This window comes from Erpetoichthys calabaricus, chromosome 12, assembly GCF_900747795.2.
Source record: "Erpetoichthys calabaricus chromosome 12, fErpCal1.3, whole genome shotgun sequence".
Lineage (NCBI taxonomy): Eukaryota > Metazoa > Chordata > Cladistia > Polypteriformes > Polypteridae > Erpetoichthys > Erpetoichthys calabaricus.
In genome coordinates this window covers 4,175,035-4,188,669 of record NC_041405.2, presented here as the reverse complement: position 1 = coordinate 4,188,669, position 13,635 = coordinate 4,175,035, and the positions used below count along the sequence as shown (strand labels likewise).

At 40.6% G+C, this 13,635-nt stretch overlaps 1 protein-coding gene across 1 annotated transcript; it reads right to left on the bottom strand.

Moving 5' to 3' along the window:
- Positions 1 to 213: 213 nt before the first annotated feature.
- LOC114661736 (pseudouridylate synthase RPUSD4, mitochondrial) lies at positions 214 to 10,464 on the bottom strand. Its single transcript, XM_051934838.1, is given in 11 exon segments — positions 214 to 1,839; positions 2,131 to 2,247; positions 5,797 to 6,039; positions 6,041 to 6,121; positions 6,123 to 6,134; positions 6,211 to 6,304; positions 6,456 to 6,547; positions 6,549 to 6,597; positions 6,599 to 6,656; positions 6,829 to 6,994; positions 10,182 to 10,464. Coding segments are annotated over 11 exon segments (1,338 nt in total). The 5' UTR covers positions 10,404 to 10,464; the 3' UTR covers positions 214 to 1,635.
- Between the last annotated feature and the right edge of the window lie 3,171 nt (positions 10,465 to 13,635).

The following is a 13,635-nucleotide window of genomic DNA, read 5'->3' as shown; positions in this document are numbered from 1 at the left end:
AGGAAGCTTGTGTGGCAACATGCATTTAAAAGGAGAATGTGGACGGTGGGTCACAAATTAAACAAGAAAAGGCCAGAGTGCAGCACAAACTGACTGTCGGGATGAAATGGGTGGAGTCAACATTTAGACACGCCTTTTTATTGGTGCTTGACAAGGAAATGCCCCATAAAAGGAGGTCTGTTATTAGGAAACCTTAAAAGAACAATTTCAAAGTTAGGAAAATTTAAAAGAACAATTTGTTATTTTATCTATAGGCTGTTTGGATTTAAACAGACTTCATTAACAATCTAAAGGGGAGGCTTAAATATTATGCAGTTAATCAATTTTCAAACCTAACACTGCATTGCCTTCTATGAGTTTACTACTAGGATCCATTGTATTCCAAAAATAAACTCACAAATGTGAGTTCGTCACCGAAAAGTTAATCTGATAACTCATCCCATGAATCTGACTGAGCTTACTAAAAAATTTCCTGGAAAACATGCTCCACTTACTGGTGTGAATAATTCAAATATACAAAAACAAGAGAGAGATGTATTTATTGAGAACTAACCAGGCCCCATAAAGTGAAATGTCAAAAAACAGACTCAAGTACACAATGTTGTACCCTAGAGACCACAGAAATAAAATAACCTTGTCAGGCATATGACAGAGCCTCATTGAAGGATGTCACATTGGTCAGGATCACAGGTTCAAAGGTGTTCAGTGGCTGACCAATTAGGGAAGGGCTTTGGAAACTGCCCAAAACAGATCCTGTACCAGTCTTCAGAAGTTGACCAACTTGCACAAACGAGCTTAGATTTATGGCCTAAACCATTTCAGAAGCTGGCCAATCAAGATAAAAGGTCTGGAGGCAGGACCAGTAGTGATGTTCATAAAGTGGCTGTTCAGCACAATGGTTTGTATTTGGTGCCTGTACCAGTATCCAGAAGATGACTAACTAGGTCAACAGACTTGAAAGCATGACCTATCTAATTAGATAGGATCGGTACCAGTATTCTGAAGCTAGTCATCTTGACAATGGGTTTGGAGTCAGGGCCTACAGTGGATTTTATAAGCAGGCCAACCAGGAGACAATTAGCTTGGATAGAGGGCCTGTAGTGGTTTTTAGAAGATGAAAATTCAACAAAAAGGACTTTCATCCAGGCTCTACGCCAATACTCAGAAGCCAACCAGAGAGTAAAGCCTTTAGGAGAGGAGAATATGAAACACAGAACCTCCATCAGCCCTTTAAGTTGTCTTAACAAGTTTTTAGAATAACCATTTAATTCACAGACAATGTTTGTATCAGAATTTCTATCATTATAAGGCTCATAATAAAAAGCTGCTTCAGTAGTGGGTCTTATTTTTTAGGAATCAAAACTAACATGTATTTGTCCCATGAAGCACAACTCCAAATTGAAATTGCATCTTTCATTCAACATGAAGAATGTCTGCTTTATAGAAGTCTATGGTATTTGGTATGCTGGACTGCAGATGTTGGCTGAGCTCCTTGAACATCTCTGAATATGTGTGGCGTGCAGGACCATTAAATAAACACAGAAGCACAGAATCTGATGCACTCCAACTTACTTCACCCTGCACGTCCAAGGCCTAGATGTTCAGCTTCAGCTCACCTGGCAGTGGTCCATTTCCTCACTTCTGGTCTTTGTCCGGTAATTTGATTTTCAGCTTCTTCAATGATCCAAAGAAAAACTTTGGCAGTGGGCAAATCACACGGATCTCCTCCTGGCCTTCAACCCCTGGTAAGATCAACTGGCGTAAATGTAGGTGAAGAGGCAGATGACGCACCTTGGCTTGTTCCAGCCCCAGCTTCTGAAGCATCCTTTCTGGAAGTTTCTGCAAGAGGATGACAGCAAAAGAAAAACATGAGTATGGCAGTGAAATCCCCATTTATTGTTACTGTACCTCATCAGTGGGGAAGGTGTCAGCCTCCACATACTGTAGGAATTACACTATCCAGAAATGGACTCTCTCTTGAAAGGCCTTATTTAATGAGTAATACCCGGTCATCTCACTGTGCATATCAAGGCTTCCACTTTCTCTGACAGCTGGACACACAACATTCAGGGGCAAACTAATTTAAACTATCCTACTTCTGAGCCAAAAATAAAAGCAGTAACTCCTAACCTGAGGCGCTAATTTGTTCCAATGGGCGTATTTGTGGTCTCCCAGGATCTGGCAACCCAGGCCATAGGCCATGTGGACACGGATTTGATGCTTCACACCTGGACACAGAGAGGAACAGCAGGATTAGTCATTGCAGAAGAGTGCAGATGGCAGCATGTCTGACTGCCAGTCAGTGGCAAAATAGTTTCAGTCCTGCCTGTACCCTTAATTTATCTATATCGTTATATTTTGTGTATAAAATTGCATAAACAGAATAACTTAATTCTGTGTGATATCAAAAATTGGCTATTAAATTAAAATTATCATGTAAAAACTGTTGTTGGACATTGTTCTAAAAATGGAACATGTTCCAACAATTCAGTCTTTACTTCTTTTCACTTTTTATATATATATTTTTTTATTTAATATTATCTTTACTGTCTGGAAGCACATTTCCTTAGAATTTTCCATTGCCGTATTCTCTGTTCTGTAATTTACATTTCATTGTAGGCACCGAGATATTATACTGCATAAACTTCAATAAAAACTGGAAAAATGGGTGTTCTAAAATTTTTACCCATTTTAGCAGTGGCTTTCGTACTGCCATTCGACCTGTCAAACCTGCAGCTCAAAGTCCTCTCTTCCCAGTTGAAAGTGACACACACCTTTCCTGGACCACTGTTAAGGTGTGTTTGAAACTGCTTCCCTGAAAGGACATCGCAAAAGTAGGGGACTCTCAAAACCTCATCTTCTGATTTTTAATGAATTTGCAAACCTCTCTGAAAAAATGTTTTCACTTTGTAATTGTGAGATATTGGGTGTAGCTTGATGGGCTAAAATGGCAAATGTATTCATTTTAAATTAAATCTACAACACAATAAAGTGCGTAGAAAGTGAAGAGGTCTGAATATTTTCTGAATCCACTGCACAAACACACAAACTATATATACATACGTATGCATACACACAGATACATACATATGAAAGACCATTAAAATATACACATAAAAACAACAAACACTCCCGACAGCAAGACCTCAATCTCAGATTCATCAGTCATGTACCAAGCACTGCACTCGCACCGCTAATTCCAGAACTGCCCTCCACCCCTGCAGTCCTCACAACACACATTTATTCCTGCCTGGTTAGTGAACGGCACACAGCAGCACCACAAGGCTCTGCAGAGAATGGTGCAGTCAGCCGAACACATCACTGGCTGTGTACTCCCTAACTTAGAGGACATTTACACCAAGAGATGTCAGACCAGGACAACAAAAATCATCAGTTATACCAGCCATCCACCAGTAGCCTGTTTTCTGTACTGTGGTCAGGTAGACGTTACTGCTGCCTGAAGTCCAGTTCAGAGCGACTCAAGAGGAGCTTTTTTTCTGCAGTCCATATGCAAAAGAAAAAAAAGTCTAGAACTACATGATGCCCTATTGTTAACTCTCCCACATTAAGTTATTTCATCTATTTATTTAGTTAATAGCACATACAGTATTTAAAATTCTACCAATAATTTAATATTTATAAAGTTACGTATTATTGTTACTGCCCTTTTATATTCTTCTTAAAGGCACAGTCATTGATGTTAAGCAACAAAGCATTTCCCTATATATTTAACTGCATAATGTATAATATGCGAGTGACAAGTTTGATTTGTATAAAATAAACAAAATGTTGACACACAAAACAAAGTTTACAAACAAGGAAAACAAACACCGTCCAGTTCTTAATGGTACAATGAGTGATTTCTGATATTGTAGTAATGCTGGCAATAGAACTGGTCTGTAGCTGGAGTGGACGTAAATAACTGAAAACTTACATTGAATTTTTATGACAGAAAGCCAGTGGAGCAATGTCCGAATAGTGCTTATGGAAATGAGTGGTAGGTTTCAGCAGTAGTTTCTTTGGCTGCAATGGATGTTATCTGTGATGTGTGACCAGAGAAATGTAGAACATATTGTTGTTGGTATGAGTAAGGGACATAATCTTCTAGGGTCTGGTTAAACACCAATGTCCCAGAACAGATGTAAAGGCAAAATTAGAAGTTCCCTTACCAAATAGGTAAATGCTGTTTATTACCTCCTTTAGCAATGTGAAAACATTTACACAGAATATTTATCATATAAACATACAACACTCCAGCTCCAGGCAACATTTATAAACTGGATCCTAATATAATGCTTAGGTAGCCCTACCAGGCCAAGCACCATGGGGGCTTTGCCCTCTCAAGCAAACTACTATTTTTAGATGAAAGGACTTTCAAACTCCTTTCCCCAATTAACTTGTGCCTACAATTAAGCATACTGTACTTACCAGTGATCCAATAACTACACTAACCCCTAGATTGCACCTAAAGTGACACGTAGGTGCAGCATAAGTACTCACCCATCCAGATTGAACAAATTTAATTCCATATTTCAAAGCTGCAAGTGGGCATACGAACAGCAGCTTTCACAAATTTTGAACATTCTTTTTCAGTATTCATGTTCCTGTTATAGAGGATAGGGATCTGCACTGGCAATTGGAAGGTTGCCGGTTTGAATCCCGTAAATGCCAAAAGGGACTCTGCTCTGTTGGGCCCTTAAGCAAGGCCCTTAACCTGCAATTGCTGAGTGCTTTGAGTAGTGAGAAAAGCGCTATATAAATGCAAAAAGAATTATTATTATTATTATAAAGTACATTGCTGATGTTTTTACTTTAATTTTTAGTCTGTATTGTTAATTCTTTACATGAACTGAGCTTACTATTTACAACGGTTGAGGAAATTTCATGTAAGAAGTGTTTATCTGTATTAACATTTAAAAAATACATTGTTTTGAAAAACTTTTAAACTGGGGAGTGAATATTGGGCAAAGTCAAAAATACAACCATGATGTTTAGTTTGCGACAAGGTTACTAGTAAGCTAATTAAATATTAATTTATTAAAAAATCTGACCGATTTTATTATACCAAATTACAAGAAGGACTATTTGCTATCATTTTTCTGTTTAATGTGACTGAAAGTGAAAGTAACGTTTCACTTGGGTAGTTGCAACAGCACTATTTTAACTGAAATCTCCATGTCCCTTTACTGTTTTTTCCTTAATGTCAGCTCTGAGTCACTCTAGAACAGGGGTGGGCAATGTCAGAGTCCTGGAGAGCCGCAGTGGCTGAAGGTTTTCATTCCAACCCAATTGCTTAATCAGAAACCAATCCTTGGCAATCTCAGACCTTATTTAATCTTATGGCTTGTTAGTCTACAATGTTAGGTTCGTATCTCGTAGATTTATTTCCTTTCCAAGGAAATCATTCAAATGATTTGAAGCCTAAAATGGATAATCTTCAGGTTTGTTAATAGAAAAATGTAAGTGTTTTATGAAATCAAGCAGTGCATGATGAACACACACAGATGTAATTGGGGAAAAAAAGAAAGGGGAACTGCTGGCTGCTTTGTCATTTGCATCTTATTGCTAATAAAGAGCCATTAACTCACTGAATGCAGTGGTTTCAGACTGAAATAAGCAATTCAGGGTGTGGAACCTTAACAAGCAAGACCACTAAATTGAAGCATCAGAATGTCACTTGAGCAGTTAAGTGCTTCTTCATCAGCAATAATTGACTTCTCATTAAGAAACTGGGTTGAAGCAAAAACCTGCAGCCACTCCGGCTCTCAAGGACAGACATTGCCCACCCCTGGTCTACAAAAAGGAAGATATCAATATTAGTTCCGTGTAGCCACCATTTGATAAACTGGCCATCTGTTCCGGAATGCTTCTTTCTTTTTTTGCAATATTAAGCTGGATACACAACTTAGAAAAACAGACAGATACAAAGTAATACATGAGAGTTGTAGCCACTACCAAAACCCCATCCCATTCCCAGTACCTGTGACTGGGCTGCACCTCCAGCAGTGCGCTGTTGCCTGTGCTGCTCAAGATGCCATACTCGTGTCACAGCACTCTGAGCACCTGCGCAGGTCGACACTCGAGTCACTTTGTCAGCTCCCTCATTCAGTCTGTAGAGAGGAGGACAGGGCCATCTAGAGAGGACAGGTAGTCATGATTCATGTTTGTCAATAGCCACATGTGGACCGCCATTCAGGCAAACCCACCCACCTTAAAGTGAGGCTGAGGGCCGGCAATTTCCTTCTCCACAATCGGGATGTCAATCACTCCTTCTGAAGGAACAGGTACCCCGACAGATAGAGCCCTGCAATAGAGTGTTCCGCACTAGTCAGAACATACACAAAACTGGAAAACCAGATTAAGAGTGGCCACAGTTATGCAGCTTCATGTTTGCACAAGTCCAGTGCCTGCCCCGAAATAATGGCTCTCCCAGGCACATTTAGCCAGATCCTCACCAGTATTTTCTCTCCAGTTGGTGGGTTTTCAAAACTTTGCGTTCCATTTCTGCAGCCCCCTCACTTTTGGCCAGCACAAAGGCACCTGTCGTCCTCCTTGTCCAGTCTATGGCATATGTGCAGGGGCTCTGCTCGCATCCACCAAGCATCTTGCAAGAGTGGGTAAGATGTCAGCTATGTTGTTCTTCACATTAGGGCCACCTAAGGAAGAGTAAAGCAAAACAGTGGAAGGTGTGTGAAGCTGGTGGGCAAAGTTTTGCAGGACACAAGGCAAGAAAAGACTTCATTCAGTGGTTGAGTGGAGAAACTACACGAGTCTCCCTTCTTACTGCCATCTCTTATGTGAATCATACCAGCAGGTGCAAACACTCACCATCCATTGGGACGCCATAGGGCTTGTTCGCCACAATGATGTTCTCATTTTCAAACAAAAGCCCCTGCTTCAGCACTTTGGCTAGGACATTGGGGTGGACTTGCTGCAGCTGGCCACTCAACTTCTTCAGCTCCTGAACTCGCTCCTGAAGGGGGGAGGTGGGGACCTGCAGCACAAGGAAAGATAAATTAAAAAAAAAAAAAAAAAAAAAAAGACAAGCAAGGAGAAGGAAAGCTCATCACTGAGAAAAATCTAACACTGGCACAAACACAAGGCCATGATCAGCTGTGACACCAAAAGAAAACTGCCTCCAGTTGGTTAACATTTGGTAGTGGCGTCCATTCAGGGCAAGGGTCTAAGTAGTTTAAAGGGACACCGGTGCTATCCAGGCAAGCCACTTCATAATAAGCAGAAACAGGAAAATAGCCAAACCAATCCAGATCAAAAAAATGCATTAACTGGACGATCATATCTAATTTAGTAGTGACTCCCTTTCCATACACACTCATGTGAAAAAGTAAGTAAATCCCATGAAAACTGTGGACTTTTTCAACATAATTTAAAAAGCAAACATTAGACTTGCATTCAAACAATGCCTAAAGATAAAGGTGATATACTTGAATAAATGACACATTAAAGTGATGCATTCATTCTCAATCAAAGTTAACAAAACTGAAGATTTGTCACACGCAAAAAGTAAGTGCACCCCTACATTTACCAGTTTACGGAAAAGTCGCCCCTCACATCTCACCTCCAATAATTCGCCTCTTACACTTAGCCCCTCACATTTCACTTTCTACAATTTTCACCCTGTAGATAATGAGTAGGTTACAGAAATGTAAATAATGCACCTCATTTTTTTTATATATCTCCTAATTTATTTTGGATTAATAAAAGCCTGCGGTGGGCTGGCGCCCTGCCCGGGGTTTGTTTCCTGCTTTGCGCCCTGTGTTGGCTGGGATTGACTCCAGCAGACCCCTGTGACCCTGTAGTTAGGAAATAGCGGGTTGGATAATGGAAGGATGGATGGATTAATAAAAACACGTTAAACTTGCCAAAAAATTTACCAAATATGTGAAATACACTTAAAAATATACCTGGAATTTTAAGGTTAACAAAAAGCATATGAAATATATTTAAGTAGAGCTCATTAAGACAATTATTATGTCATATAATGTTATATCAAAGTTTCAATAAAAATTACAGTCCCATTTTCTATTTCGTCTCTGGGCCAATTGCACCACCTATATGTTAAAGTCACTGTGATCTCTGTAGTTAAAAAGTAATTTAATATTTAAAATAAAATAAAATCTACCTTTTTTTGAAAACATGAAAATATGGTTGTCATCATCTGCCAATCTTCATTGGCCTCTTATTGACAGAACTCTTTTCACCATTGTAAATTTGTATAATATTATACAGCACAGTGCGTGGCGGCGTACATATTGATATTGCACTTTCTATGACGTGTTGCTTGTTCGTCAGCATCGCCGAACGTTAGGCAGCGAAAACAGCAAACGCGTGCTGCGTAACAGCCGTAGTGTATTCGGACACATTAAACCGAGTAATGGTGCTGACAAAAAAAATGCGCAAAATCCAGTACCTCTAGTTCTATGGAACACTATTTTGATATTTAAAATAAAATCAAAATAATAAAATACAGGTAAATAATAATTTGAAAAAGTCTAAAAATATCTGGAGGGAAGTGTGAGGAGTGAAATGTGGTGGGGGGGTGAAATTGTATCAGGGGCTAAATGGGGGGGGGGGGCAACTTTTCTGGATCCCACATTTATCACCACTTTAAATTAAATTAGAATCAGGAGTTCTAAATGGGGTGCTTTTGATTAGAACCTCCTAAGTAAGTATGCAGGTAGACCAAACTGACTTCTATAAACTGCAGGTATCATATGTTCTCTTTGCTATTAAAGGGTATGGTGCCATCATGCCAAGATCAAAAGAGCTCTCTCCCAGGACCTCAGAAGGAAGGTTGTGGATGTTTAGGATTCTGGCAAGGGATTTAAAAAGATCAATCCTTCCACTATAAGGAAAATCGTCTACAAGTGGCTTTAATTTCAAATGACTGCTAATTTGTCCAAGAGTGTCTGGCCAAGCAAAGCAAACCTTAAATGCTAAAAGAAGTCTCTAAGAACCCCAAAAGTTCATCATAGGATCTACAGGTAACTCTTGCAACAGTTGGGTCTCAAAGAGCATGCATGTACAATTAGAAAGAGACTGCGCAAATGTGACCTGCCGGAAAAAGCCTTTGCTGTACAAAAATGAACATTAAAGCAAGACGTCAGTTTACCATTGAACATCGAGGTAAAGCCCAGGCCATCTGGAACAATGTGCCCTGGGCAGTACAATCAAAGATTAAGAATTATTTGGCCACAGAAACTGTAGAACATACTTGGTGCAAACTGAAGACACCATTTCAGGAGAAAAACTTTGAAACATGGTGGTGTAAATATTACACAGTATGGGGTTGCGTTGCTGCTGAGCTGCTGGCAGTCATCAAGTCAACTGGGAATTCAGCATCAGAGGACTGGGCATACGTTTCACAGAGTCAACGGCAGAGATGGGTGAGCAGTTATTGAAAATTAATACAAGAAGTCAATTCTGCTCAAGGAGGGCAACACCAGCTTCTGAGGCCAAAGGTCGACTTACTTTTTTGCCACTTAACCACTCCATCTATTGATACTTTTGTTGAATAAATGATTGAGAGGAAACGTTTCCTTGTAATTTTTATTCCGGCAGATCACCCTTTATCTGTAGCCACTGTTTACATATTTAAACGTGTTGAAACAGTCAGTTTCCATGAAATGTACTACTTTTTCACATGGCTGTATTAATTTCATGCATCATGCTTGGGCTAGGCTGGCCAGACTTGGCATAAAACTGAAAGCAGCCCAGCCAAGCAAAACACATCGAGTTAAAGCTACAAGTAACACATCGAGCTCTGGATCAACGGATAATCCGGATAAACGAACGTCTGTGCCGACCAGTCGGGTCCACTGTAGGACTGACGCCCATCTGCCAGCTACTCGCCGACTGGGCTGGGCTTTGGTTTGGTTGGACTGGCGGATCCGACGTAAAGCAGGGAGTCAGTCCGTCCGTCTGTCCCAGCCAAATCCGCCCGTATTTTATGGAACAGAATCTCCCACTCCATAAAGCTGAGTGTTTATGTGTGTAGCGCTGTCCTCGTGAGCCCAGAATTAAATTACAAAATAAAAACCAATCACTGAGTGACTTAAACAGCACCCCCTGCCTGACAGCACAATTAACGAAGCAAACAATTGGATTTTTAAAAAGGGTACCAATCCAAATGTGAGTTGGGGCCGTCACTTTACTCCCACCTGCTGTTGCTGCTTCTTCTCCACCTCTGCATCTCTCTTTTCCTTGCGTATCTTCTCGGCTAAATCCTCCGCTTTCAGTCCACCACCACCGGCGCCGTCCGCGCTCTCCGCCGTCCTCTCAGGTGTGCGGGCGGGACGCGACGAAAAACCGCGAAAACGCGTGGAGAGCGCCGACCAGCTCTGGAGCACCGGGCGCGCGTTTCGACAGACGGGCGCCGCCATCTTGAAAATCTAGCTTTCAATAACTTTATTAACAAGACAAACGGGGAAAATTGAAGGGCTGCGCTTCTTCGGTCGCCCTTAAGAGAGCAGTCTTCATCCATGTAAGCAGGTATCTTTATTTATCTTTGTTTATATTCAAAAATAAAATTAAAAAATAAATACAATAAATAAAAGATGACAGAATAATATTATCATTGGTTTATATTTATTTTTATTATTTTTACTAAGCGGGACGTTTTATCCAAAGCGACTTACAAAACAATCAGTAATCATCAGTCTGGGGTACCGTTTAGGAACCAGTGTGACAGGACAAAGCTACAAAATTGACAATCACAAGTGAGGAGCAAAAGAACAAAGTGCAAGCTAGTTTAAATTTAGAAATACAATAGACTGAACTTTAACCCTTCTCCTCATTCTTCATCATTCTGCTTTTTTAGAGGACTTGCAGTGCCGAGTAAATCCCTAGCGACTGATGTTCTGTCTGGAACTACAAAAGAAGAAAGAGAAAACGGATGGTTGGTACAATAAATGGCAAAAGATTACGCATTTTTAACAGGATGCAATCTAGGACTGTCCTATAGCACTTTACAACGCAACTGCTTTATATAGCGCCTTTCACAGTGAAGCACGTGATAAATCCGTTAGCTCAAACTTTATCTGTAATAATATACACGGAAACACTAAGTGCTGGTAACCCCTGATTATGTCGGATTTCTAAATAGAGTTGGGCCCCATTTGGACTTAAGTGCGCTAAAATATTCGATCGGAGAGTGGCGAGGACAGACGTGATACCGGTACACTCCTGAACACTGCCGGTATGCAGCGGCGAAAAGCGGGACCGCCGACTCAATTCAAGCTATACATATACTGTGTAAATCTATCTATCTATCTATCTATCTATCTATCTATCTATCTATCTATCTATACTGTATATATATATATATATATATATATATATATACATATATATATATATATATGTATATATATATACATATATATATATATATATGTATATATATATACATATATATATATATATATATATATATATATATATATATAGATGGGCGGCACAGTGGCGCAGTGTGTAGCTTCCCGGGTCCTCCTTGCATGGAGTTTGCATGTTCTCCCCGTGTCTACGTGGGTTTCCTCCGGGTGTTCCGGTTTCCTCCCACAGTCCAAAGACATGCAAGCGAGGTGCATTGGCGATTCTAAATTGTCCCTAGTGTGTGCTTGGTGTGTGTGTGTGTGTGTGTGTGTGCGTGCCCTGTGTTGGGTAGGATTGGCTCCAGTAGACCCCGTGACCCTGTAGTTAGGATATAGTGGGTTGGATAATGGATGGATTTATTTATTTATTTATTTAAGTTTAATTCAGATGCTGCACAGGTTAGCACAGCTACTCCACAAATCCAGTGTCCTGTAGTTGAAAATTGATTATATTATATATGAGGGGGAAGGAGTGTGAAATGTCACTTGACAGCCATCAGAGCAAAACAGAAGGACAGCAGGTGATCCCGCAGCTGAGACAGCTGGCCATGCGAAATGTCAAAAAAAAAAAGAGTGAGTGTGAGAAAGAGGGAGGCCTAGAGAGGGATGGGAAATATTTAACCATATTATTCAGGCACTGATTTATATTCACAATTTCAGGTATTTTCGTCTGTGAAGGTAAAACTGTTTGTGTTACAGCCGGGGGGATTCAAATTCTGTTTTCTGTTTATTTTGTTTGTATTTTACATTAACAGTGCGGATTATTTATTTTCTTTATGCCAGTGTGTATTCCGTTGTGTTCCTTGTGTTTTGTGAGTGATACCCCCAAGAGGTGGCGATGACCACCGAGGACTACAAACCCACAGTCCCTTGCGGTTCATGGTGGTGTGGTGAAGTCTCTTGAGTTTATTCTGCACTTTTTGGGATGTCTGCGTATTCTGAACTGTTGTCCCGTTGTTTGCCTTCACCTTTTGGAATGATGTATTAGTTTGTCTCTGGTTTGCCTATTTTGGAGTTGTTGTTGCCTTTTGTAAAGCACTTTGAGCTACATTATTTGTATGAAAATGTGCTATATAAATAAATGTTGTTGTTGTTCTATGCCTTTGTGATACTCTGAGCGTATTTTTGCTCAGCAGAGCTTTTATTAATAAATCTTTTTCTTCATAAAGATTCTTCACTGTCCTTTGTGTGAGTATCAGGGGTTTGGTGGTCATTCCCCCTCTAGTGGGCACGTTTTTGGGACGTACGTACTTTGGAACTCTCTACTTTGTAACAGAAACTAGCAAAAAAAAAAAAAAAGTTGAAATAGATTCAAAAGTAAAATAAAAATATCTGAGCAGTTTTAGTTGTTCATCAGTTTGCAGCCTCTGGGCACTTTTGTTAGCCTGCTAATTATTTTACGTACGGTACGTTATTATTCAGTAGGAATACGGCCAACTCGATATTGCTTGAGGCAGTTTTTGCGTCATTGTCAAACGACCTTTCCAAAGAACAAGCGATTTGTCACCAGCAGCCTTCTGCTCAGGTATGCCGACTCAGTGAACTGCTCTATTGGGGTGTCAAGAAAGGCTGGCCTTTCAAAAAGGACTTCTCACTACTGACAGGTAAATTGTTGGTAAAAAAGCGCATACACCTCAGCAGTAAGCTGTCACGTTGTGTCCCTCATGATCTTCTGTGCAAAGCTTTTTGTTGATCAGCACATTTCAACTTTGGGAATTTAAATTATGCTCCAAAATACAAAAACACAGCAGTTTGTTGTACCAGGCATTTGTGCATCCTAGAATGGGGTGTCAGTGCGAGTGGCCGGATCAGTTGTTGTGCATCTCCGTTGGTCACAATTACAAGTCGTCACTTATGAAGAGGTTGAAATGCTCTGGGGGATCACCTGTATCTGACACATCTGCCTTGCGCCCAGCAGAGCCAGAGAAGCAGCTTTTGAGAGCTGACCAACGCTCTTGTGCAAATTCGAGTGACACCCTAGTTTACCGGTCTGAGAGTCTCATTACGGACTCCGTCACGATATGTAATAACGTGCTGGGCCGAGAGGGGGCGCAGCTGCTAACACTGCTGAGAAACTGCTCAGTCTAGGCACCTGACTCCGCCCCTTCTTGTTCCCCGTCCAAAAGCCACCGGACTCTCGGAAGGAGGCATCATTTGCTAAAGGAACGCACCAATAAACGGTGTAATAAGGTGCTATATAGCGCCCGACCCGGCACAGACTGACGCAGAGGCACGTGTAAAA